Genomic DNA, 27,235 nt, shown 5'->3' with positions numbered 1-27,235 from the left:
AACTCCCAGCAGCTGCCACAACCATCAGGCCACTGCCAGCCAGCGCTGCCTCCTGTCACCGGTGCCAAGTGTGCAGAACCGAACCAGCCGCACGCAACGGATGGTGAGGCATCCTGCTCGGCTCTGTTCTTCCCAAAGGCACCACGGTCTGGAGTTGCAGGGCTCTGCTCTGCCTCTCGGATGTGTGTCTGGCCAGAGCACCAACAAACCCAGACTCGGTCAAAATCCCACCGGAATGGCTGGGAAGGGCTTTATCCAGGTGGGACAGGCATGGACAGGCACGGACGGGGTCAAGGTCCTGCCAGACAGAGGAGTTTACCAGGCAGCCTGGCACTACAGCCCCGGGAGCGGGGTTACCCGCTGCTGCGCTCGCTCCTGCTCTGGGCAGAGTTTTCCTTTGGTGACCGCAGTTCTGTTCGGAGGCAGCCACGGGAAAGTTGGGGGCCAGGTACCAGCAAAGGTGTCCGGCTTGAGACAAAACATGGGAAACACTTTGCCTGCAGAAATACGCGGCTTGTTCCTCCCTCATCCACTCGGCCTCCGGTTTGAGGATTTTTTCCTAATAGTTGCTGTATTTTCAGTACATTTGAAAGTCACTTCCCACACGGCCGATACTTTCAAATCCCCTTTTCAGATTAAAAGAATGTTACCTGGCTGAAATGCACGGCACAGAAACCGCGCTCCCGGTCCGGGCACCCCTCGGGCGGTCCGGGCACCCCCCGGGCGGTCAGCCCCTGCCCGCGCCGGGACCGGCAGACCCCACCGCCGCGCCCCGGAAAGACGCCCCGCCCCATCCCCGCCTCTCGCCCCGCCCCTCCCAACCGCAGCCAATGAGCGGCGGCGTCCCGCGGCGGAGGCGGGTTGTTTGCCGGCGCTGCGCTTCCGGTTCCTCGGCGCGGCCGCCATGGCGCCGCAGCCGTGCCTGCTGCTGCCGCTGCTGCTCGCCCTGGCTCTCGCCCTCGGCCCCGCCGCCGGGAAGGCGCGCCGGCCCCTGGCGCTGGAGGCGCTGGGTGAGGCGGAGGAGCTGGCGGAGGAGCTGTGGGGCGCCGGGCTGCCCGGCGACCTGCCCGAGCTGGAGCCCGAGTGCCGCCGCCTTCTCGCCGCCTTCGCGGAGGGCAGCGCGGCGCTGACGGGCTGCCTGGGCCGCCGCGCCCGCCCGGTGCGGCTCTGCCAGGCCTGCCACCGCCACTACCGCCGCCTCCTCGCACAGTACGGCAGCATCGCCCGCGCCGTCGGGGTGCGTCCGCGGGGCCGGCCGGGGGGCGAGCGGGCGAGGGGGGCTGCCCGGGGCGGGGACCAGCGTGCGGCCCTTCCCGCACCTCTGCCGGGTTGGGGGGCCCGGGCTGTTGCCTTGAGGCTTCCAGTCACGGCAGTGCGGTGCGGAGCGCGGCTGGGCCCCACGCACGTGGACGTGGGGTCCGGGGCTGCTTCGCCCTTGCCGGCGGCCCCCGCAGCCGGTGTCTGCCCGGCCCTGCGCCCCGGCCCTGCGCCGGGTGGGGGGCGCCGTGCGCTGCGCCGGGCCTGGGCGCGGCTGTCGGGGTGGCCTGCCCCGCCGAGGCAGTGAGCGGGGTACCCGTGTCTCGGGTAGGGCATCTCCAGCCCGCAGGGGTCCGTTCCCGCACCGGAAGCCCCACCGGGTGCGTGAGGCAGTTGAGGAGAGGCTGGGAGCATGTGGGGAGCGCCGCTGTCAGCGATACCTTCTGCAGCCCGGCGTGGTGACATGGTCTGTGCAGCCAGCTCCTGGCGTGGTTAGGGGCAAGCAGCTTCACCTGCAGAAAAAAGCCTTGCTTCTCTGTGTGAGTGGAAAAACTTGAGCTGTTCTTGCTGATGTAGCAATGGCTCAAGCCGTGCGCTGGCTCACAGGTTGTTGTGTAGTGCTAACCAGGAACGTTGCCAGAGCTTAGGTGCCTGTTGCTTCTTGGAAAATTGGTGGTCTCTGAAGCTGTGGCGAGTGATGCACATCATCTGTGGGGAACCATGCCACAGTGTTCTTGGCTCCAGAGCTGGTGGGAGTGTGTGGCAGCAAGCTAGAAGTCCTGAGCACTGGCTGGAGTCTGTGGACCCCACCAGTGGGAAACTTTGACTGAAGCTGGATCTTGTGTTTACATTCTCCAGACTCTTGATCAGCTCTCACTCTCTCTCTTTTTTTTTTTTTTAAATTTCTTAGTGTTGGAGGTGATTCACAACTAGTTTTGCATGTTTTTGGCCAGTTTACCCATTTGTAAAAGTTGGTCTCTGGGATGATGTGAGGATGACAGTGCATCAGACCAAAGGACCTTTGTCTGTTCAGTGGTGATGGCTAGAAGTGGGTGTCCTGGTAAGAGTACAAGCAAAGAGTGAGTTTATAACAATGTGGATTGTGCTTCCAATCTTGGGATTTCTGAATCTTTATTTAGAATTGCAATTGACAAGAAAAAAAATCTGTTGCTCTTTAAACCCAGGTAAACTTCTGGTGCCACAGTGTCCTGCTGCAAACTGTTTCACAGCTTAGTTACCTGTTGTGTGAAGAAGTATCACTTTCTGCTTTTGGTGTGTTGTCTGCCTGTTTCCCTTCACCACCCCAGTGCCTGTATTAGAAAAGGACATGGATGTTCATTTGATAATTGTCCTTTCTAGGGCAAATATCTAGCCAGTGGTCTCTTGTTCTAGTTTGCAAACCTGTAATCTGTTTTATTTGTTTCTCATACGGAAGCTGTTTCATACCAGTGACTAGGTAGTGTGAAAGTGAGAAACTCGGTATGTAATTCTCTTGGTATTTTCAGCATGATGTCTTGGCTAGGATTAGGTTGCTAAATGTATCCCAGTACTTACAATATGTATGAAGTCATTGCAGCTGCTGTGCTTGTGTACTGGCAGCCTGGGAGGACTGGTCCACTATGTGGTCTGGAAGACACATCTGTACTAAAGAGCATTTGCGTCTCCTTCTGTGTGTGGATTAACTAACCAAATAAATAAAGTAGGTGACCTCTTGCAACCTCAATCCATGATCACAAGTAATCAGATACCTGATGTTTTTATCTTCGCATTCCTACAATAATTACAGTGCAACATGAAAGAAGCAGCCAAGTTAAGTTTTGGGTATCTTTTGAAATATGAAATTCTTGGCAGTAGACTGATTAATAAATTAGGCAAACATTTAAGGAATGATATAGGTCGACTTGGTTCAGTTTTGGATTTGAAGTGCTTTTTCCCACTCATAAGTCTAGCTAGCGAGGAAGTTTCACAGTTAGAGGCCTTAATGAAGCAACTAGAGAGTTTCCTGCATAAATAACTTTTTTGCATATCCGTTTGTAATTTAGCAGAAGTGAAAGTGGGTGAATGTAGGAGTTACCAGATGTGGCGATACTCAACTTCTGCTGTTGAGTCTCCAAGGGAAACTTCTTGTTTAAAAATAAACCTGTTTTAACAAAGAGAGATGGAAACTGGATCTCTTATAAAGCTCTGTAAGGAACATATTTCTTGTTAAAGAGATTATTTTCTCTTATGTCCCACGTCACTTATCAAAGAGGCTTTTGGCAGCTTTTACAATTTCAAGAGTGCTTAAGTCAATTTAGCAGCCAGAAACCAGGAGCTGGAGCACAGGAGTCAGCTGACTGAGGTCATGGTTTCATATCAGGGATTTGAGGGACAAAATAAAGCTTTGAAGGAGAAAAACATTGTTCTGAATTCCGATAGGGGTTCTTGCTGTTTATTTTGTAACTGCTTCTATAGTTACTCTTTTTTTTTTCTTTCTTTTTTTTTTATGAGCTTGGTTCAGAGAATACATTGTTGCAAGAGTTGCGCCAGTGCCTGCTTTGAGGATGGGGTGTGTCGTACGGCTCTCTAAGACAGATGAGCTTGGTACCCGTGTCTGGGGAGGATGAGAGCCCGGCCTGGTCATAGGCTTGGGGGAGCAGCCATGGGTGCTGCTTCACAGAGGACTGCGTTCCTGATATTGCTGCATCAGGGGGAAGTTTGCTGCTGATGCAGTGTATTGGTACGGTGTGTTTGGAGGTTGTTTTCTGTTGTTTGGGTTTGTTTTGTTTTGAGACCAGTCTGTTGGTTCAGCTCCTTCAAATATTCCTTCAGTCTATCAAGAACAATCGTGTCTTCTCTCTGACTGCAAACGCCTTGAGCTGGCTTCTGGGGCAGTGGCCCAGAAATAGATGAATTTGAGCTACTTGGCAGAGGAAGCCCTATTTCTGTGCTTGCTGCTTCCCCCCCCCCACCTTTCAGTTGCATATTTTTGATTGACTTCCATGCAGTCCTAGTAGATTTTCAAAGACTGTGAGTTGTGTTGCTCATAGTATGAACTGGAGGATCAAAAGAGTTTTCTTGTTCCATCAGTTCTGCTCTGTCTGTTCTAGAAATATTGATGTGATGCATTGTGATTGCTTAGCTGTGCTTGCCTAAAAAACTTTTCAAAATTTTCCCTTTGTATTTTTAACACTTGTTGTTTCCTTTTCCTTGTAGAATTCTTCTGAGAGCCACAATTGTGCCAAAAGCATCTTGACCTCAGACAGGCTGCAGATAGTTGTGACCCTTTCGGAGTTCTTTAATGAAACCTGGGATGCAGCCAACTGTGCAAGTATGTGACTTGTTCTGTAGCTTTCATGCCACTGTTATGATTTAGCCCTTAAAAACTGCACAGATAGGAATTGTATGTATTTGTTTAAATACAGTGAGTAGATAACACAAAAATTGTTGGAGCTGCTCTAATGAAGGGCACGAGCTTTTTATTCTGTAAGGGATACTGCCAAAATCTGAGGGCACTAGTCTGTCAGAAAACTTAGCTGTTATATAATTATTCTTTTAGACTATTCTCGCAAAAGCTAGTCTTGCTAGTTTGTGATCTACAGACCTTGCTGGAGATTCTCCTTAGCTTCAGTGTGGTTTCTTCTGTTTTTCTCAGTTTTCCCGTTTTTTAAGAGACTTATATAAAAATTTTTTTCCTTGTTTGTTAGTAAAGTCAGTAACTCTGGAATGGCTGCACATTGAACAGTATCTGCCTCCATAGCCATGCTTTTGATTTCATTTTATGCATGGCGGGTGTCCAGGTCTATCCCTGTATCTCACTGTCCCCATGCTGATGATACTGTGCCATGCCTACAGCTAAACTATGGCTTTTTGTCATTCCCTTGGTGTGGGGAGTGGGACCCTACACTAACAGGTACACTAGAAAACAGTGGGAGTAGCACTATGGAGTTGAGTGTAAAGTGTTAAAGTTTACTGCAGTGTCCCTTGAGAGCCCAGAAGTGTTTGCTTTCGTTCCTGCATCTGGGCTGTGTGAGGGCTGTGAAAGGCAGTACAGGAGCAGCTCTGTGGTCTGTGCTGTCCTGCCGTGCTTAGCCTCTGCCCAGTGTCCAGCTGGATGCTTGCCCTCATTACTGATGGCACTTCCTCCTTTCAGGAGAATTTTCTAGGATATTGGCTTGCTCACACGGTGCTGTCACTGAATGTCTAAATTCCCAAACCACTGTTGTTTTCAAGGCTCTGTGTGATTAGAGCACCTAAAGTGGGGTGAGATGGGTGGAAGCAGTAACATGGTAGGGTTGAGCCTTTGCCTAGGAGGAAAGCCCCAGAGCTCCCCTCAAAGCTGGTGAAATGGTCAGCTCTTTTCTTAGACATTAATAACCTACGCTCTGATTTCTGCTATTGTGTTCACGGTCTGTCTCTACTGGATGCTCTCTGTTTCATCTCTACTGCTGGTGCTTCTGTTTTCACAAAATGGCTGTTACTTTTGCTGGGCAAAGCCAGATTGGTGGGCTAGAAAATTAATGTCTTGTTTTATCTTTAAGTCCAAAGATAATTCAGACCCCCTCTTCAGAAAGCTCTTGATGATAGTCTTCATCTTTCACTTAATCAAGGCCAATTAATTCTGAAATATGTTCTCGATGAAGAGTTAGGTCAGCAGGTCTGAGACATCAGTGGCAGGCAGATAAGGAAACCGCAGTGTTGACTAGACCTGTCTTTTATAGTCGAGAGCTCTTTTTGCAGGAGTGGAGTATCTGGGGCTTATCAGCTATGGAAATGTTAGAAATTAGAATATCCTGATGTTTTTCTTTCTCTTTGACAGATTGTTTAAAGAACAACAGTGAGGGATTATCAGATTCTACTGTAGAATTCCTGGATTTATTCAATAAATCTCTGACATGTTTTGAACATAACCTTCAGGTATTTATGCTGTGTATGTAAAAGAAGCACTAAATCCTCTAATGGCTAGCAAAATCTTATTTATGCTGAATAAACTGAAGTTATAGATTAGGCAAATAAACTGCTGGTGAGTTTCTGAATTTTAGGCAGAGAAAGCAATGATCTGTAAAATGCAGATGTTTACAGATTGAGAACCTAACAATTGTAACTGATAGTCACCTTGACTTCATTTTGTATGTAATTGCAGTGCTACTTCACATCAGAATTTCTGAATTCACAATAGTTGATAATTATACAGTAAGGAATGGCATGTCTGCATGCTGTAAGTCTCTTTTTCTATCTCTTTGTAGAATTATCTTCTGACTTAACAATTCAATCTTTAAATAACCTTTTGATAATATAGTCTAGTTCAGAAAGACCAGCTATCTTAAATCATTGTAACAATTATTTTGACTAGTAAAATTATGGGTAGTTAAAGTTTGTCCATATTGCAAAGGCAATATAACTTAGTGAAATACATGTGGTAATTGTCCTAAAAAAACCCCACCTTAAATAGCCAAAGAAACTGCAATGTTCCATTTCAGTCAGAAACTGGCCAAATTTCAGGATTGTTCAATAGTAAAAACTGTAAATGGTGGCTGTGGGACAATCTCTTGAGAAAACTGCTTTTTTCATTATTAATGATCTTTAGGAAATGTGCCTTTATAGGCCTTGGTCAGGAGCAGTGTGAACTGGCCCGCGGATCACTTAAAGTGTCTGAACTAGTACTTAATCCAGTGGTCGGTGGGTACCTGGTACAACCATTACTGGACTGCAATACCTATAGAGATTGTAGGATTGTGGTATTGTTTTCAAGTGTGTCCTATTGCGTTCAGGTGTGGTGAAGGCCGCAAATGGAAAGAATTTCTGACTATGGCACAGTCTGTATCCGTCAATATAGTTCAGCAGCAGCAACCTAACAGTTGTTAGGTATGGACAAACAAAAAACAAACAAAATACTATTAAGAAAACTGATACCTCTGGCTTCAGAATAACATTGGATTACTAGTAATTCTTCCCACCCCCACCCTCTTTTCTGGGAACTGGTACTTGAAAAATGTTTAAATAAAACTGCTAGTTCAAAGAACAGTTTGAGATGCAGAACCTGCAGGAAAAGGATTCTGTCCCTAGTCATGAGTATGAGTTGTCTGTCTGGGCCTTTACTCAGTGTAGGATGCTAGAAATCTGGATTTTGGTTCAAACTTGGCTCTATTTTTTTAAGGTGTTTTTTTTTTTTTTTTATGATGCCATAAAACAACATTCATACAGAGCTTTATAACCCTAGGGACAAACAATCTATCTGTCACCAAACAACTACACAGAAGTATGTAAAAACTGCAACGAAACCTACAAAATGTTGAATGACCTGTATAACAACTTGCAAAGGATGAACAGGCAAGGTGCTGAGTCTGGGCACTCCGCCCACTTGTGTATCGACGTGGAAGATGCCGTAAGTATTTATTAACATTCAACAGGGAGTCCTTGTCATGGAGGTCTTTACTAATCTGAGCCACTTGTGCTTGTCTTGTGAGGGATTGCCTTTTCCCTTTCAGTGGGGGACAGCATGGGCAGCAGTGCCTTTGGTAAGCTGATGTCCCATGGAGGGGAGGTTACCTTGGTGGGGCTGTCTTGCTAGGTCCTGTCCTCAGTCAGTGCAGCAGCAGCGTGGCTGAAGCTCCTGATCACCCAAGTGCATTCCAGTTTGAGTAGCTGCACTTCCATTTCTTGTTCCTGCGAAGGGGATGGATTTAAAAATAATCTCTTAATCTTCTGGCTTTTAATGTGAAGCTTTACTGCTATTGTTCTAGCCAGTGTGATAATTGATTCCTTCTGTTTATAGGGGTCCTCAGCGCTAGTGACATGTGTTTGGAAAAAGCTTTGCTGTATTGTGGGGTTTTAAGTGGTTGGGCAAAAGGAGTGCTGTCGAAAGTATGGGATTAGCCCTGTCCCCACAGGCTGTCAGTGAGTTCTCTGGGAAATGGGCATGTGGCAATGTCTACAGTGTATCTGAGCACAGTCTGGTTTTGACGCTTGTAAAAGTTTCGATGTGGACATCTTGGCTCCATTAAAATTGTCTGTCTCTACATTTCTAGGGGTTTGCTTGCTTTTGGGGGGAGATCTGTTAAAGTATTGTTTTCTGAGGTCATTATATGAACACTTGAATGTCTTGAGGCCTGAGTGTTTGCTATGCTGCACAGCAAAAATACATGTGCTTGCTTTCATGGCCTATGTTTTTCTTTTAGATGAACATCACACGTAAGCTTTGGAGCAGGACTTTCAACTGTTCTGTTCCCTGCAGTGATACGGTCCCAGTGATTGCAGTTTCATCCTTTATTCTCTTCCTACCTATTGTTTTTTACCTTAGTAGCTTCCTTCACTCAAAGCAGAAGAAACGGATTCTCATTTTGCGTAAGTGGTGGTGCTGGCTGTTGGAGTTGGGTGGTGCCAGGGACTTGCTTTGGCTCTTGTGGGAGAGGGGGCCCAGCCAGATCTGTCTGCAGCTGTGCTGACAGCGCTAATAGCAACTAATAGTCTGCTGCTGTCCCCTGAAGGAGGGTAGTAAAGAGCTTCAGCCGTATCTTTTCATTGAAGTTTCTGGACGTGAACAGAAAGCTGTTTGCAAGTCTGTGTCGGATAAATAGAGGGAGTAGAGTTTTGTGGAATTCTTTGTGTTTAATTTTCATATAATTTTTCCTTTTCCAGCCAAGCGCATCCAGTCAAATGCCAGTCTTGTGAACATCCAAGAAAAATACAGCTGAGCTGCAAAACAAAACCTGAGAACTGCTGCTGGTATACAGTGGGTACAATTGTGTTGGAATGAGGCCGGGACAAAAGAGGAGTTAATTATGGTTTAGTGTAATGATACAGAGCAACACAAGTTAAACAAAATGCTGTCTGACTTCTAAGCGAGATTATTAACAAACATGACAAGGCAGGGCTGTTGGACACTGTATGGACTCTGGTTTTGAAAAATCTGTGGTTTTTTTCAGTCTCAGGCTGAAGCTGGTGTTTTTCTGGTTCTAAGCTTTTGTACTTCTCATCAATAGCATAGCTATACTTTCCTTGCATGGTATTTTTCCATAATTACTGTATTTGTTTCACAGAAACCTGAAATTCTGGATCTTTTTGAGGTGATTTTCGTAGACAAAACTTGAAATAATATTTGATGTTCCTGCTTGAAACACTGTGTTTAATTCCACATAATATTCAGTCTTGCCATACTTGGGGTGAACAGGAAACATTTAAAAAAGAAACCCGTATTTCCTATACCACTCTAAAGTCATGTTGCTGGTATCTATTTTAAAAAAAAGACATGAAAGCTGTGGTAGTATATAATGCCCAAATATAAAGAGAAAGTGGTAATATATAATGTCCAAAGCCAGCAACAAAAGCAACAGAACTGCCCGTGCTAGACTTGAATAGTAATCATTGACGACTACAGTATTGGGTTATCTCTGAAACATATGGCGTATTTAGTCCTTTGCACACTTTAACCACTAAAATAATTGCTTTTCAAATGTTACATTTTCAGAGGCTTATTTTAGATGTCTGCTTAGTTAACTGAATGCTTCATTGTTGTGTTATATCCTTTCCTTTTTAATTATAAAGGGTTTTTTTTGGTTGCTCTTTTTGTAGAGAAGTGAGGTGAAGTCAATTCACTGGAGATGCTGAATTTCCTGGTCTAAAGCTTACTGTGGCTTAACACAGAAGTGTTTACAGGAACTTTGTAGGGAAAAAGTTACCATTTCTAGATAATGTGTTTTAGTGGTAAATGAACCAGAGGGTTCTCTGACTTAAAAACTGTCCTGAAGGACAATGAAGATACTGTGTTGGGAATTGATGGCTTTCAAGAAATAGTTTACAAAAATTAGGCCTGTGAAATAGATGAATGTAAACAAATGCAAGCTTGCAGGATTCCAGAGCTGATGGAGAAATTATTGCGATAATGTGGGGGTGGACAGTGCTAGTGATAGGCTGTGGGCACAATTCAACAGCTGCAGCAATACTGATGGTTTAGATTTGGGAGGGTGGTAGGGTTGGAATGATTTGTAGCTGTACTTGAGGTTAATGAATGCCAGAGTCTTTGCTCCCATTTTTAAATGTGTTTTCTAACCCTGAGATAAAAATGAGTGGCCATTACAGCTAAAAAATTAATTTTCTCTTGGAATCTGTGTGTCTCATGTCTGTCAAAACCCCGTGAAATAGTCTTATGTATTTGACTTGCTTTGGAGCCTAGAATGTTAATTTTTTTTCCTTTGCACTAAGGCTCAAATAAATATTTAACAGTGTAACAAAAAGTCCTAAAGCTCTTAAAGTCATCTGTTTTCTTGGTTTTCTTGTTACTGTGGTTTTTTGAGTTAGGACATACTATTGGTTATAAAGCAAGTGGACAGTATGTTTAATACCAAGTAAAATACTGTGTTAGCAATTGGTCCTACCCAAGTGGTTGCCTTTTTATACTTTATCAGTAAGTGTTTATCTCCCTCTGTAAACATGTCCACAGTCACATTTGTTCTAGGTAGTTTACAACAATGCCATAAAACTCTGTTTCTCTTGCTTATTACATAAATTTACCTTCTTGCGGCTGGGAGAGGCATGCTGCCTTTAAAAAGGAAAAAAAAAGATTAAGAATAATAGATATAAAAAGTAAACTTCAACTTTCTGGGACTTATTCAGCTGCCCACTGTAATAGCATTACATTGATTTGGGACATCATATGATTGAGAGCTGTTCAAAGGAATCTTTCATTCGTGCAGATAAAGCCAGTTTGTATGTGCAGCATTTCAGAATGACAGCTTTTATACTGTAAGCAGTGGCTTTTTGAGCACATTCATGTTAAGTAGGTCTGAAAGTCATTACTTTTGGATATGGTGGTTAAGCACTTTAAAAAAAAAAAAAATTTAAAAAATCAGCTTTTCTTATTTTCCTGGCTGCTAAGCCAAACGGAAATACTCATGTGACTTTTGGTGGTTTTTTTTTTTAATGTTAAAGCAGCAGTCAAGTTTACATTTGAGATTTTTAATATTATATCTACTATTTTCTCATTTTTCTTTGTGTCCTGCCCCCCCGCCCCAACTTTGTACTACTAACTTTCTTTACACAGTGTTATATTTTTGGTAGGATATTTCGTATATAAATTGATTGAATTCTCTTTATACTCTATTTCCTAGAGAAATGTGGAAGCACAGACTGTGTTGAAGGAGAACTAGAATTCTTTTTGCTGCTAGTCTTTCATCTTGGTTTATTTTTTGCCTTTTTGGTATTATATGTACTAAATAGGATGAACTTTGAAATACTAGTTGTTTGTACCTTTTTTGTGCAAATAAAGATTTCTTACTGCAGGGTAGCACTTTGATTTGTATTTATACTTACCCTCTAAATACAGAAAGTCAGCTCTAATAAAGATTGTCAATAAACAATGAACAGTGTGGTTACTTAATTGCTTCATTTATAGTAGTTTAACACTTCTGCTGTTCCGGGTTTCTGTTCAGAAGCACCTGCTTATTATTCCCCATTATGCTATTTGCAGGAAAACAGCATCAGAAAGTTGTTTTCAAAGCAGTGCTGCACTGAATTACAGAACAAATATACTGCAACTGCTAGGAAAGGGTGGAGTTTCAGCTTAGTCAAAGCCTGCTGAAGTATATGGAAAGGCTCCTGTTACTTGCAACGGAGTTTCTTGGGTGGGTGTGCGTGAGTAAGGCTAGTGGGGATAGCTTGCTGTCTTTTGGGGGAAGCTTTTGGTTGCCTGCACTGGCTACTCTTTCAGCTTCAGCAGGCACAGTGTTGGATTGCTGTTGACTTGGAAGATTTCTTTAAAAATGGTCGCACAGTGCCTCACCATGGAGAGAGCCTGGTGCCTTGCCTGATGGTAGCAGCCTCGTGTGCTAGTGGCAGGATGTGGATGTCTCGAAGGCAAATGTAAATCTCAGTGCATCGTTTGCAAGGGACTTCCAGGAAGGCTGGGAAAGTTGTAATGCCAGTGTATGAGGTGTGGCTTCAGCTGGAGAACTAGGAACGGTTCTGGTTACCTGTATGCTTGGGAGAGGGACTTGAAAAGGAGTAAGCACAGGAGAAGGGAGAAGAGGGGGATTTACTCAATGAGTGGAGCAGAGGCTCAGGCAGTAATTGAGGGTAGAAATGGGGGTCTGTAAGCACACTCGGAGCAAAGTGTTTTGGAGGGAGAGGCTGCTAAATTTCACAGGTGGTTGAAAGGTCCTGAGAAAAGAGGGTAGAAATGGGGTCTTGCTTGCAGCTGAGCTGGAAGAGGGAGGCTCTGGCTCCTTGGTGAAGGTGAGGTTGCGGGGTGGTAGCAGGGAAGCGGAACAACTGAGCCCAGGTCCCCCGCTGGTCTGTGGCAGGACACACGCGTGGGCTGCCTGTGGGCAGGTGGGCAATGGCAGCCAGTAATGGGATGGCAACAGGGACTTGCTTCCAGTTTACTGAAAAGCAACCACTTTCTTCTGGGAGGGTGCCTGGATTGTGTGGTGCTGTTGAAGTGGATGGCGTTGAAGTAATCCTCGTTCAAAGGCTCTTCACAAAGCTCCTGTTCTGCTTCAGTGAGGACTCCTGCTTAGCACTAAATGGGCGACTTTTTTTTTTTTTTTTCCCCAGCCCCATTTCCCGCTGAATCCCTGCTTTGTTGTGTGGGTGCGTGGGCTGGGAGGTTGCTTATTGCAGATGTCATTGGTGTTTTACAGGGGATCTCCATTCTGCATGGACAAATTGCTGAGGGGAGGTCATTCGGCGCTGGGGAGTGCTTTGCTCTTTCACCTAAGCATTAACTGTGTTTATTCCCCTCCTGTCAGTCCAACTTTGAGACCCCTGGAGGTCACCTAGTCCCTGCTCAAGCAGAGCCATCTCCGAAGTTGGATCAGGCTGCTCCTACTAGTTTCTCTTGAGCTGTAGCCAGGATAGCGCCAGGGAACTGGCACTGTGGGGAAGGAGTATGGGAATACTCTATAGCACAGCTTTGAAGGGAGCCTGCTGCTTGAAGTGTGAGCTCATTTATGCTTTTTTGCTTCGGTTCATCTTCCTTATAAATCTGACCAGGCAGAATAGGGCTGATTGGGTGGTGGGACAGCAGGGACACCGTTGCAATGTTTTGCAGCATCAGAGACACAAAGTTGCGTCAAGTAAACCGCTAATTAGTCAAGTAAACCACTAATTATTTTTTAAAAATAAGTTAATGAGTTGTGGTGGAAATAAGTTAAATGGTTAAATGAACTACTGTCATCTGAGGTAAAAGTGTTGGAAAGCTTTTTCAAATATTTAATAAGAGAGAGATACTTGCTAGTAGCTTGGTCGAAGTTTTAACTTTTAATACTGAAAATTCCGCTCTGGTGCCAGCATGGTAAGTATCATGGATTGCTGCAATTAAACCAGTGCTTTAAGTTATTCATAATACTCTTTCTGGGCAGCATTCCCACCAGCTTAATCTGTGCTATACAAGTGTTTATTAGAACTGACTGTTGAAAAACGCCAAGCTAAATCGGACACACACACACAAAAATAATCAATATGATGCCCTAAACTGGTTTAATATGTCTTTCCTCTTCAATAATCCCACACATTACTGATTTATTTGCTGTAATGAACATGCCATTCAACCAAAACAACATTAGCTGCTTAAACCGCAGCATTAAGCACGGAGCAACTTTAATGCTGCTTTGTTTCATTGTAATGCTCAGCACTTACAGTCATGTCTCTTTCTCTCCTCTGCAATGAAGAGTTTGTGAGGATCACAGAGGGATCCTGAGTGGTGTTTTGTTAAAACGTTCGAAGCAGTAAATTTGAGCCAAAGTTGCAATGTGGCACATCCATCACCCAAACCTCAGTGGAACCAAATTGGTGAGCAGGATTAATGCATGAATTTATATTCCCTGCAGGATTTTTCCGGGGTTAACTATGAAGTAAATGGCTTATGTCAAACTGATCTAGGTTAAGACAGAGAGAACAGCCACTGGCAATTGGAATATTCTTTTGGACTTCATTCAAATTTTTTTTTTTCAAGCATTTGAAACAGTAGCGATTTACTGTGCTGCAGAAAAAACCAGACTGCAGGGAGCAGACTTTGCAGGGAAGAGTCCTAAGAGTTGTGGTAATAACTGAAGGTTTTCAAAGGAGTCTGTAGAAGGGGACAGGGAAGTATGAGTAGTACAGGTACTTTATAACTCTCTGGTATTATATAATAGAAATCTGTTCCTTTGTATAATACTGGCCAGGTCTGAAAAGTTTAGGCTCTCCAGTTTCCAGATAAAACACTTCCTACTACAGGGGCAAGCCTCAACTGGGAGCCCGTAAAGCCAGAGGATTTTGGTTACTGTTTCGTTCTTTCCCTCTGTAATGAAAAGACCGCTTTAGATAATTACCTTCCCTTCTTGCTGATTAAGAAGCAAGTTGTATTGTATTTCTTATGGCATCCATGTATTCTCCATATTTCTAAAAATGGCATTACATTTTCTGTTTGCAGTACCATGTTTTCTTTCTTTTTCTTTGGAAGACTATGATGAGTTGCCAATATATATTTCAGCAGTTTTTTAGGGTCTTGGTGTCAAACCTAGAATATTAAAACCAGGAAGATGAGTTTCAAAGTATTGCAGAAGTGTGCTGAGTTCAGAGCAATTACTCAAACAGGTAGAAATTACAAAAAATGTCAGAAGTAGTTTGTTTGTACTGTGCTGGAGTAGGTTTTCAAATGAGGATGTGGTTCTGGCTCTGGAAAGTGCATGTTTCTACTGGTGAATGCTGCTTTTCTCCAGGTGTTCAGAACAGAATTGGAAGTGATCTGGCAAAGGGAGAGTTGAGGGCTGAAGGCAACTGTTTCTGGAGAAGGAAATGCAGTGTGGAAGTCTGTTAGGAGGAGCAGCCTTACTTTGCATTGCTCCCTTAAATTTACAAAAACAAACAAACAAACAAAAAAAGCAGCCTGGAGATGCCTTCAGAACGTCTGCCTGAAGGGTGAGCACTGGGATGCAAAGAGTGCACCGCTGAGTGTTGGCAAAGATATTAGTTGATCACGGATAATGACACTTCTTCGTGGAAAAACAGACTATCAAGGTGAATGGGATGGAGTGCCATGAAAGGTACATGCATGCTTTGAGGGGAAAATAATGTCCTTAACAGCTGGCTCGAAGTTGGTTAGGGGATGAATAGTCACGTCATTTCTATGAAACATGCATGTGGTGTGTTTTTTCTCAGTTATCAGGAGCCCGCTCAGCACTGTTCGCTGTTGTTGCCCAGGCTGCAGAGGTCTAAGTGATGCTTCCATCTAGCCCCTGGGCTCTGATCGCTCTGCATTACAGCAGGCCGGTCCCTAGTGCATAATACGCTTTGCTGTCTGTTACACAGATAAGCAGCATATAAAGAGCTGCCTTTATTGCAGCCACTCATATGAGTTACTTAGGTCCACTCACAAGCTCCCACACTCATATTTTATTTAAAGACCAAGTGATTTATGCCATCTACTGAATCAGGGCAATGGAAGCACTTGGACTGACCTGTTTGATGCCCAAGCAAGCACTGGAAGAAGGGACAGTGAGAAGGAAGGAATGAGCAAGCAAGAGCAAAACCGAGCAAGAGAAAGCAGGATTGCGTAGTCCTGGGAAAGCCTCTGCCCTGCCTTGGCTTGTGTAACGGGGGCTTATACAACACGTAACCCAATCTGACCCTGACCCTGCCAGTGCTCAGGGACTATATTTTTACTAAGATTAAGCTTTTCTTTTTCCTGGAACAATTTCCTTGGCTTTTAGCTTGCCTGTTGGCTGGCATGGCCAAGGCAACCTCGCTTGTTTATTTCTATGATGTTTAGCTGTCTGTACTCTGTGAAACGTGTGCACCCAGCTTCCTCCGTGGAGTCCCACAGCAGCATCTCACCAGGGAGGGCCACTGCCAGGAGGCTCACCATGCACCAGAAATGGTGTTTGTTCTTTGCTGGCAACAGCACTGTTGGGTAAATAAAGAAAAATATGGTAAATATAACAACACCCTTCAGCTGAGCAAAGCAACTGTAAGCTCCTGAATAAAATTAATCTCACTGCTTGAAAAGCAGGACCTGCCGGAGTTTAGTTTCTCCAGGAGGCATAAGGCTTTCTGCCTTTTAGGTTTTTATTCACAGTAATGTGAGGGACTGGGGCCTCTGGCTTCAGCCTGCCACCACCAGCAGTGCTGCGGCATCTTTGTGTGCTGGGTGGCTGCTGGGGTCCGATACACTGACGGGCCGTGCCAAAGCCCAGCAGCCTGGTTTTACGCTTGCAGCTTTAAAGCATCTTTCCCTGTGGCAGCTGTCCCCACATTTGTTGCACCCATGATGCAACAGCTAGGACTTCTGAGGGGAAAAATGGTAACTTTTCCTCATTTAGTGACTTTAGGGAGTCTAAATCCAGCCTTAAGAAGTATGGTCAAACTCAGTGGCCCACAGTACAATGTAGCATCCCAATAGCCAAGCCACTTTGAAAGCAGGACTTGGGCTCCTGTAAGACTTACTGTTTCTGAACAATATTCCTTCTTTTTCAGCTGTAAGGTATTTTTGAAAATATTTGGTCAAGTTCAGCATTCAAATGGTCTTTAGTTCATGCTTGTCAACTTTGGTAGTCTCCTGTTTTTTCACTAGTGAGGCTTTGACCTTGCTTTATTCAAGGCATTATTATCCTCAGCTTCTCTGACTGTTTCTTCTGGGTTTAAAATCTACAGTCAACGCCTTTCAGGTGTTCTCCTGTTTTCCCAGGCCTTGGTGTCACCTCTCCCAGCTCTAAAGTCCACAGTGTTTGCTGGTTCTTCTGGCTCTGTGCTACTGCAACATGATGGAGTAATTTTTGGCATCTCGGAAGTGGTTTCTCTACCCTGTGGTTGCTGCTCTGTCTTTAATATTTGTGGTCCTGATTTAGGCAGGGTGGGCGCAGCTTCCTGCGGTTTCACCAGATGGGAGCTGGGTTCTTGTGATAATGCAAATGGCTATGGCAGCTTTCCTTGAGGACGCATTATTCAGTTGTGAGGCACAGCAAAGATTCATGATCACTAGGATCAGAAAGCAAAGAGAAGTCCATAGTCTAGAGGGCAAGAGACACTACTGGAGGTGAAAGCAAGTTTACATAGGCTGTCTCCCAAAGTGCTGGGCAAAGACGATCTTGTAGCAGAATAATTTTAATACTTGATGTTTTGCATCACAAGCAGACAATGGCTTGTTACTAGGAGGCGATGTTTATCTCTTTCTGGTACCCAAATACTTAAAAAAGAGCTTTATACCCGAACACAGATTTTCTTCCCAGTAATATATTCAATAGTAATTCCAAGCTCACAAGTGACCAGATGCTACAAATCCTTGTACTTTGCAGGGGGCTGCAGGGTACTGGAGCCCTTAGTGAGCAGAGGCTGGTCCTGCACACCCATGGGCACCGGGCTGAAAGGAAAGCTGCCCGTGAAGCAAGTAAGCAAATGTCAATGTGGCTCTTCCCAAGCAGAGAGCAGGGAGGCTGCTCTCTCCTGCCTGGTGTTGGTTTAGAGGTGGAAACGGTACCGACACGTTTCATTTTGTTGGGCGAAGCACCTGGCCTCCCTTTGCAGTTCACTCAGCCATAAGCTCCTTCCCCTGTATGGCTGCTGTCAGGGACGCGCAGCCGCGCTGCTGTTGGGGCTGCTGGCAATGCTCTTGCCGTCTGCCTCAGAGGAGGGTCACCAGATGTTCAGCATGGGTTGTGCAGAGGTTCTGCTACGTAAGGAGACATTCAGGGCACTTATGATAACAGTAGTTGTTGGCTTTACAACTCTGAGTAGAGGCTTAGAGAGCCCTGAGAAGCAGTGCCACCAGCGTGCACACTCTGCATCCCCAAAGAGCCGTGTGGCAAAGGCTGCTTTGACTCAGTACCCCAAGAGTGCCAGAGTCTTGCTGGGGAGCATGCAGCTGCCTCACACAACAGCTGGATAGCGAGGAACTGCTCAAAAAATGGGGCTGGCGAAGGGACTTCCTATATCCAGTTCCTTTATAACAGCTCCTCTCTCGCATTCCTTAGCAGATTGTGTACGAAAGCTGACCCCCAGTGACTGGTAACGGGGCAGATTTCTGCTTCTTATGCATAGATATGTCCACTTCAGTTCAAGCAAAAGCAACCCCCATAATAAGAGATAAGAAGTAAACCAAATGTTCTTTGCTTTCTGCTGGTGATGCAGAGGGACTACAGCTCTGGGACGGGGACCAGGCTTTTTTCTTGGACTCGAGGTTTGTCCCCAGATGGGGTGACTGCCCCACAGCACACACCTCGCTCTACAGCAGCCAGTGGTCTTGCATATAGGTAGGTAACCTCAAGACAGCATGTACAGATGGTCTCTGTCTGGCTCTGCCTGATCTCTCACCTTCTCAAGGTTTTTGATGCTGCCATGTCTAGAAGTCTGTAACCAAAACGGCCTCTTCCAGGGACCTGGAGGCATGGCCGTTCTGTGTGAGGATGCCAGGACGTGACCCACATGCTCTGCATTTGAACTATGCTGAAGCAGCTGTAAGATCGTGAAGGCACTTAAGCTGGGCAAAACAATGTTTTTGTTCTCTGCTTTGGTTTGTATTTATGATCATTTCAATTCAAAATCTGCACCTTTTTTTCCTGAAAATTTATGTTGACCCAGCTCTGAGTGCTGAGTAAAGTAACAGCACCGTCCTTTACGTGATTGGGGCAGAAGTTAATCTCTAAGTTATCTTAATAGTCTGACACTAGTAAACTCTCATATTTTTACACTGGAAACTCATTCCAAGGGGACAATAAGTGTAAGACAACATGGACAGGTGTAGAAGTGACAGAAAAAATGTCTAAAATAGATTTAAAAATATATACATGTATCACTTTTTCTGCTAAGTGCTTCTTCTTGATTTCAGAGGTGTCGCTTCTTCGCTCCTGTAGCATGAGTCAGACGATCTGTGAAATGGGGGTGCACAGACTGTCTGCTGTACTCACTTCCAGCATCTGAGGGGGATGAGGGAAAATGGAAAAAAGCCCTAGTGATTGTTAGACCTAAGACTAAGAGACCTCATCTTACTCACTGGTAGGAAAGATAATGTATGCTGCTAAAAGGGGATAAAAAGAGCATAAATTCCAGTCAGATGTGCCTTTCATGAAAAATGACTAATTAAATGACATTGGTAGCTTAAAAATAGATCTTGCATTAATGGGAAAATATTTTAGAGGTCATTTAAAAAGGAATCAAAACCCCCGGAAAGATGAAGAGATCATGCCTGCCTGCCTGGGTTTTGTTATTTCTTAGAAGTAAATCTCATTTTGGGGCAGCTTTCAAGAACAGCAGTAAAGCCCAGCACACAGACAAGCAAGTGCTGTCTGGGGCTCACAAAGGGGCTGCAGAGGTCAGAAAACAAGTGCCAAGTGGTGGGTAAATGAGTTCAGCCTCTCCTGATGCTCAGGCAAACCCTCCTGTGCCTTCTGCTTTCAGAGGGACCCACCCAAGGTTTGCTGCCGTGGAAGCAGGAGCCTTTCTGCCCTCACTCCGCACCAGGAGGGATGCTCCACACCAGGAGGGATGCTCCAGCAGGAGGGATGCTCCTCACCAGGAGGGATGCTCCACACCAGGAGGGATGCTCCAGCAGGAGGGATGCTCCTCACCAGGAGGGATGCTCCACACCAGGAGGGATGCTCTGCACCAGGAGGGATGCTCCGCACCAGGAGGGATGCTCCAGCAGGAGGGATGCTCTGCACCAGGAGGGATGCTCCGCACCAGGAGGGATGCTCCAGCAGGAGGGATGCTCTGCACCAGGAGGGATGCTCCGCACCAGGAGGGATGCTCCAGCAGGAGGGATGCTCTGCACCAGGAGGGATGCTCCACACCAGGAGGGATGCTCCAGCAGGAGGGATGCTCCAGCAGGAGGAAAGCCGCCAGCTCCCTGCACACACCAGCAAACTTGCACCTGCCTGAGCCTGGGGTGAGCCCGGGAGCAGCCCAGCACCGCTCACACAGCAGCTCGGTGGGGCTGCTGTCATACATCTCTTGTGTCATTGAAACATGTGCCCTGAGCATCTGTAGCTTCACAGGGATGAGCTTTGAGGTGACAACTGCATAAGAACAGTGCTGACTGAAGAAGTAAGAGCTGCTGTAGTGGGTCATCTCTAGTCTAGGAGCCTGTCTCCACCGTGCCTGCTGGTTCTGGCATGACAAGTAGGACTCATAATTTTCTGTCCACGTTCTCTGTGCTGGTTGATTTCCTAAACCTTTGCCATTTCTCTTCTGCAGTTGCCCCAGTAGCACGTATGCCCCAAATAACTCTTTCTCAAACCATGTGCACCTGCAGGATGAAGTTTTTATAAAAAATTAGTTTATATACTGAAAACATGAAAAGGATTAATGCAAAGGGGAAACGTTTGATCTCTTTCACCAAATAACCATATCAAAAGCTCTTTTCAACGCCTTTTGTTCAAACATATAAAAGTCATGAACTCCTTGGCTGCTAGCCAAATACATCAGAGCATATGGGCCAAAGTGTTCCCCAGTGTAAACTAAGGTCGCTCTGCTGATCTCCAGGGACATGAACTGACTTTCACCATGCCTGGATTCAGCCTCTGGGGATTAACAAGATGTTTGTAGGACTGGTAATGCTGTATGTATGTTCTGCTAAGAAATGGGATAAATGTGTTTCAGAACCTGTGAATGTATCTGAGAGGAGAAGCTAGCTCCTGAACTAAAACAGATGAAACAGAAATGAAACAGAAAGAGACTGCCAGGCTGTCTATTTTTGAGACAATTAATAGGACATCCCCCCCCCCCCCCCCCATCTTTTCTAAAAACCTGGGAATTTTGATTCAAAACCTTGCTTTACTCTAAATACTCCAGTTCTGACTTCCCACTGTTTGCCAGGGAAGGCTGCTTCCCAGCAGAGGAGAAGGTCTTGTTCAGCTCTTGGTATAATAACAGCAAAGCTCAACTATGGGAAATTCTCCCTCTCCTCACCCAAGCCGATGGTTCAAAGAGAAAGGAAGGGGGTTCCTACTTTAATTTTTCACCATGTATTTTACTTCACCATTTTTTCAGCTAATTTGGAGGCGTACCAAAAATAGCAAAGTTAAAATTACAAGGGTAATTTACACCCAGCTTTTGAATCTCTTGGCAAATCTTAATCAAACTGGACTCAGGGAAGAACATGCAAGGAGCAATGAGTTCCTACAGGTTTCATGATAAGGGCAGCCGAGGAGAGGAAAGAAATCACATAGAAATCGCCCCTCAGAAAGGCTGCACCTTGACCTCACCGTTGGTTAGACATGACAAAATCCCATGTGACAGAGCCTGTACAAGTCCCAGCTGCAGGGAAAGCTTCAGTCAGACTTTCTATCTTCCTGGACACCACAACCAATTGACCAGAGAGCACAAATGCGGCTTTGTTAGTTCCAGTCCTTGGGGGCTACCTAAGCCAGCCTGCTGGTTCTGGTTTGCCCCCCGTCGTTCTGTGCCTCACTGGCAGCGCTGGGGCCCTCCTGGCTCTGGTGCAGCTGCTGGGCTGGTGCAAAGGTGAAATATCCAGCCCAAGGCAGCAGTGGGACCACCCATCTTCCGAGGGTCTCAGAAAGGTGCGATCTGTCAGAAATGTGTGTGCCCACAGTGCTGACTGTCGCTGTGTTTCTCGAATACAAGAGGATTTTCTTTCCACTTGGTACCAAGGAGTTTTATGCTGAGTTGACTGAATAAGACTTTCCAGCAGAATAATTTCCCTGAAAGATTAGGAAAGTCACATATTTCCTAGGATCTCTATCATGTCTGAAGTCTCTTTATCCCACATATGTATTACTTTTTTCCTTTTAAACTGATGCATGCACTAAAGCCGAACCCAATGCTTTCCCTTCCAGCTGTTGCTGTGTAGCTGCTCCCCTTTCCACTTAAAAACTTTTAATTTTTTTTTTTTTTTTTTAAGGCGAGAGCCTGAGAGAGGTCGGCTGGAGCATAAGTGCATTCATTAGCACAAGTGATAGCTACCCACAGATTTCAAATTTGTTTCAGCTCTTACTGGGAGCTCTTTGCAACCTGAAGCAGGGATTGATTGTTGGTGAAGAGGCTCTGCGATAACAAAGGCAGAAGTCAGGCAGGGAAGGTCTGACATGTGAGCTGTCAGAGGTGGTGTCACTGCCAGCTGACCCATCATAAGACCTCCGGGGAAAGCCAATGGGTGCTCTGCTCGGGAGGTTCTAGTGCCCTGCTCCCTGCTAGTTTGTGCTTGGAAACAGATTGACTAACATAATAGAGTGATTTTGTAATCTGTCATAATACCATAAGCTACAGATCCACAGACTTTGACCCCTTGCAGGTATAATGAGCTCCTTTATTCAGCTGCACATGCTCTCTCGATGGGGGAGAGAGAGGGGGGCTTTTTCTAATTATATATCCAAAGCATATGTTTTGCCCAGAAACAAAGCATTATATTCATTAGTAAAATCCTATAAGCTAGGCTCTTTTTATTAGCCAGTTAACTAATTGACAGTTAAGAACGTGTATTAATATCATGGTGTAACCATGCAGTCACTTAATCTGAAAGCTTTATTAAAATCATAGCATTGCTCCTCTAAGTTGCTACAGTGAAAGGCTGTAGCATTTGCATTAGAAACCCTGGTGCTTCGAAATACATAGCTCAGCTGTGAAAAAAAAATCAATGTAACATCATACAAAGTCTCAGCATAGTGGCGGTCTCTGTTAATCCTTCGACAGAGTTGCAGAAGAGCGCTGAAGGTCCTTGCATTGGCCTGTAAACCTTTGCTTCATCAATTTTAAGTAAGTTTTAGAAGCACACAAAAATGTGTTAGTACATTTTCCTTCTTCCTTATTAAATCAGAAAATTATCTCATTGTAGCAAAATGCAGAGCATTACACGTCTGAAAGAATAAAGTGAAATGCTCAGCAGAGTTTGGGCAGGGGGTGTACACTATTCTGGGGAGAAGGGGGAGCCCAAGTACAGCTGTGGATGTGGCACTGAACACAGCCCTTCCATTTGCTACAGCAGTTTAAAAAGGTAAATGACCTGTATATGGAAAAGCTTAGAAAATAAATACTGGTAATGGAATCAGTGTCATCACGGTATGATGACATTGTACAAATCAATCTTACATCCTCACCTAACTGATAACTCTATAGTAGCCCATGTTTGAAAAGGTGGTCACAGATTTATGTCACAAAGTACGGTGCTTTCATGAGGAACGATAATAAAAGCTCTACAGAATTACATTATTCCCTTCATTATGCTTGCACAGCCTCTGCATTTGGTTTACAGATCTTTATCACCCGACGCCTGACATACAAGATGGAGAACACTATACAGCCTTGGGTTTGTCAGCCTGATAGTTAAAGAGGGAAAAAAAAAAAAGGCAAACTCGAAATCAATAAAGGAAAAGCAAATATGAAAGTGCATAATGGTATTCTTACAGATCTTTATTTCATACAGATTGGCAGACATCAAGGTCTGCCTTGAAGAAAAAGAAAAAAGCTTTAAAATACACCTCCACTGAGCAGCAAAGCTGCCTGTTACCTAGGCATGCTGTCCCCATTGCAGCTGTGAGAGTTGTGCTCAGCTGGGCTGAAGCTATTGTGTATTTGCTGGCCTGGACCTCCTGGAGTGGTGGCCTGGCCCTATCCATAGCAAAGATGTGCATGTCCCTGTTCCTCCCAGGCCAGGCTAAATCCCTCTGATTCAAGCATTTACCTGCACTCCCTGCCTTCTGTGCCTGGATCTCCCATAATCATTATTTTAGCTCACTGAGCAGAAGACCAGACTCTGGCACCAAAGGTCATCTTACTCCTGAAACCCTGGGTGCTCAATTCAGGCAGCGCTCAGGGGTGCGCAGCTATAAGTCGCTCATGTTCTGTTCCATCCTGAGCTGCCCAGCTCCTCACCAGCAAATCTCACTGCTGCAGGTGCCCCATACTGGGAGTTCACAGGCTGGGCTGCTGCCGTGACGCACCAGGACAGTTTCAGAGCACTCCTTGGCTCCACTGCTTACAAAAGAGGCTTTGCCCCCATCTTCGTTTACTGCACACTTCCCACCTCTTACCGTGGGCAGCAATGACATATGTGCCACTGAGCTGTGTGGCCAGACAGATCCTGCAGCCAATTCCCATTGCATGGAAGATCTTGTCTGGGATGGCTGGGACTGAGTGGAAGTCACCTTGGCTGAGGAAGATGAATTTGGGCTGGACATTTCTAATGCAGAAGAAGAAAAGTTGAAGTGTCTTCAAGAGATTGTTGATTATACTGCAGACAAGAAGGCTGTTCATGAAAAAAAAATAATCATTTTTTGAAGCAAAGAATCCTCTCTACCAGAAAAAGTGGGCTGAACTCAGTGGGTATGCATGAATGTAAGCACAAATATTGCTACTTTCACTGAGTAGAGGCAACAGGAGAGGCTAATCATAGATTGGTTTTGGTTGGAAGGGACCTTAAAGCTCATATCGTTCCAACCCCCCTGCCATGGGCAGGGACACCTTCCACCAGACCAGGTTGCTCAAAGCCCCATCCAGCCTGGCCTTGAACACTTCCAGGGATGGGGCATCCACAGCTTCTCTGGGCAGCCTGTTCCAGTGCCTCACCACCCTCACCGTAAAGATTTTTTTCCTAATATGTGATCTAGATCTACCCTCTTTTAGGTTAAAACCATTCCCCCTTCCCCTATTGCTACAGGCCCCACGTGAGCCTAGCCACCTCCTGTAGTCCGTTGCCCCCGTTCTCTGCCGTATCTAGCACCACTGTGCTAGGGATGTTCAGGGTATGTCCTGGCCTAGTCCTTTTAGTATCCTCCATGGAGCTACTGTCCATCTATCCCCTTTATCAGCTTGCTGATACTGCCTGACTCCTCAGCCTTGTGTAGCTACCGGCAACAAAAGTTCACTACGTCTGTATAAAGAATGTCTGTTTTTAACCAGTCTCCTGCTAGTTTTCCCCATGCTGGCATTGCAACACTTGGGAGCAGCTCTTCTGTTTGGCCATGGCTGCCGAAGCTTTGCAAACCTTCAACACGTCCTTCCTGGCCACCTCCTCTGTGGAGTCCCAGCCTGCCCCCTTGCTCCCTGTCAAATGACCTTAAGCCCATCTCCTTGACAGTTTCAGTTGCCCTTCCCTATGCCTCCTCTAGGTCCACTTTCTATATGAAGCGTATATACCAACAAGCATCCGCTCTACCCACAAATGTGAGATGTAGATCAGTTCAGACAATAAATACTATTTTTAAAGTCTCTTTTATTTTTGCTATGACTTCTCTTTGACATTAATTGCTTTTTAATCTCAATGAAAAACAATTTTTATCCTTTGCCCTCTGACACTTTAATCTAAACCCAGACACTCCTGCCCCTTAAAAATAAGAAGAGGCCAAAGTAAACCAGAGAACTGTAGTTAATTATAAATTGCTGATAAAAGCTGATAAAAAGTCTCTGGAAGCCAGCACAAGTCCCAGTGCATAACACTGCATTCATGGTTTTGCAACTTTTTCTTGGGCAAATCTTGCACTGGTAGCAGCCAGGCAATGGTGTCAATGTGAATTTTGCCTGATCACTGGAAGCATGGTTGAGATTATTGAGGAATAAATAAAGTGTCAGGGAAAGCCCTTAAACACTCCAACAATATTCGTTAACAAAGCGCAGCCATGGCAAACAGATGGCAGCTGTTGTGCTGTGCTAAGCTGCTGTACCTCGGAGCAGGCTTGTGGGGTGGACCATAATATCACACTTCCTGAGCGTTTCCTGAGCAGCAGAGGAGTAAACAATACCTCTAATGCAAAATCAGAGGGAAAGTGAATTAGGTGGTGATAACCCTTCAAAAAGGTATTTTGCGAGTTTCTGTGCAAATACCATTTGAGCTCTAAGCTTCATAATCAGCTTGGAAAATAGTTTAACCCGCAGGAATCTTTGTGACTTACTTCTGTCTTCCCCAGTTTGCAAGGTCAACTATCAAAACAGATATTGTTCGAAGAGCTCTGAATGCCAAGTAGTAAGCATATTTTACAAATTACTTTCCGTGTCTAAAAGCAGTGCTATTCCATCATTTTTAGGCCATGTTTAAAAATATGGCATAAAATAGTTAATTTAAACAAAAATGGGAAACTTGGAGGGAAAAGGGGGGCAAGGACTTTTCAGATAATCCACTTACTACATCTTTGTTGTGCCTATCCTCATAATACCTCCGAGCCCCGGCTGCTGGATTTAACTGCAACACTTCATTTCCAGAGAAGCAGCAGCTGCACTCCAGCTTTCATTGTTGGTATTCCCAACATCAGTGCCCGTTCCAAAGCCTGTGAAGCCCTGCGGCTAAGCCAGCACCTCCTCAAGGGCAAAACCCTCATGGCTGTTCCCTGTGTGAGCCTGGGGAAAGGCAGAGAAAAGGAGAGAGAGAGAAAGAAGAGAAAGAGAAAAAGATGAGAACAGAGGAAGAAGAGAAAAGAGAAAGAAGAAAGAGGAGGAAGGTCAGCATTTTGAACCTAGGTCAGTGGAAAAACTCGACCCCTAAAGCACTGCTCAGCTTCAGTATTGCATCCCCACAATTACTACTCCTTGCACCCAACAGGAAAGAATAAAGTAGGACAAAATGCCAACGAAACGGTTTTTTGATACAACTCAATTGTTGCATTTTCTGCTAAGGATAGGACTCCAGGGAATCACAGCCCAGTCATCACAGATGTGCTCATGAGGTGCACAACTTTTTACCTTCCCACTCTCCCGGCTCTTCTGGCACCGCCTTTGTTCAGGAGCATTGTGGGGGTTTGGGCTGCCCTTAACCTCTACACAACTAAGATGCAAGCTGCCAGCAACTTGCTCTGGTACCTTTTTCACAAATGTGTCACCTTGCTGCACAACTCCCCCCCCCCTCCCCCCCCCCCCCCCCGTTTCTTGTCATCTGTAGCCACCCACTGCATGATGTTCTGCCGTACTTGGTGCACTGCCCAGCAAAGCTCTATTCCACCATTGTGCTGGTTTTGGCTGGGATAGAGTTAATTTTCTTCACAGTAGCTAGTGTGGGGCTGTGTTTTGGATTTAAGCTGAAAACAGTGTTGATAATTCAGGATGTTTTTGTTCTTGCTGAGCAGTGCTTACACTAAGTGAAGGACTT

At 45.2% G+C, this 27,235-nt stretch overlaps 1 protein-coding gene across 1 annotated transcript; it reads left to right on the top strand.

The window, feature by feature from the left end:
- The first annotated feature begins 872 nt into the window (after window positions 1–872).
- Window positions 873–11,595, top strand: OSTM1 (osteoclastogenesis associated transmembrane protein 1). Its single transcript, XM_055810735.1, has 6 exons — window positions 873–1,237; window positions 4,453–4,567; window positions 6,056–6,153; window positions 7,457–7,621; window positions 8,415–8,580; window positions 8,875–11,595. The coding sequence occupies exons 1-6, from the start codon at window positions 905–907 to the stop codon at window positions 8,928–8,930; spliced, it is 933 nt and encodes a 310-aa protein (XP_055666710.1). The 5' UTR covers window positions 873–904; the 3' UTR covers window positions 8,931–11,595.
- The last annotated feature ends 15,640 nt before the right edge of the window (window positions 11,596–27,235 follow it).

Source organism: Falco peregrinus, chromosome 7 (assembly GCF_023634155.1).
Source record: "Falco peregrinus isolate bFalPer1 chromosome 7, bFalPer1.pri, whole genome shotgun sequence".
Taxonomy (NCBI): Eukaryota; Metazoa; Chordata; class Aves; order Falconiformes; family Falconidae; genus Falco; species Falco peregrinus.
Note: the sequence above shows the minus strand (reverse complement) of the source record. Positions and strands in the feature narration are given on the sequence as shown.

Bases quoted from the DNA above. Each gene is read 5' to 3' on its own strand.
- OSTM1 (XM_055810735.1), top strand. From the start codon at position 905: ATGGCGCCGCAGCCGTGCCTGCTGCTGCCGCTGCTGCTCGCCCTGGCT. The intron at 1,238-4,452 runs GTGCGTCCGCGG...TTTTCCTTGTAG, and splicing joins GCATCGCCCGCGCCGTCGGG to AATTCTTCTGAGAGCCACAA. The intron at 8,581-8,874 runs GTAAGTGGTGGT...TTCCTTTTCCAG, and splicing joins GAAACGGATTCTCATTTTGC to CCAAGCGCATCCAGTCAAAT.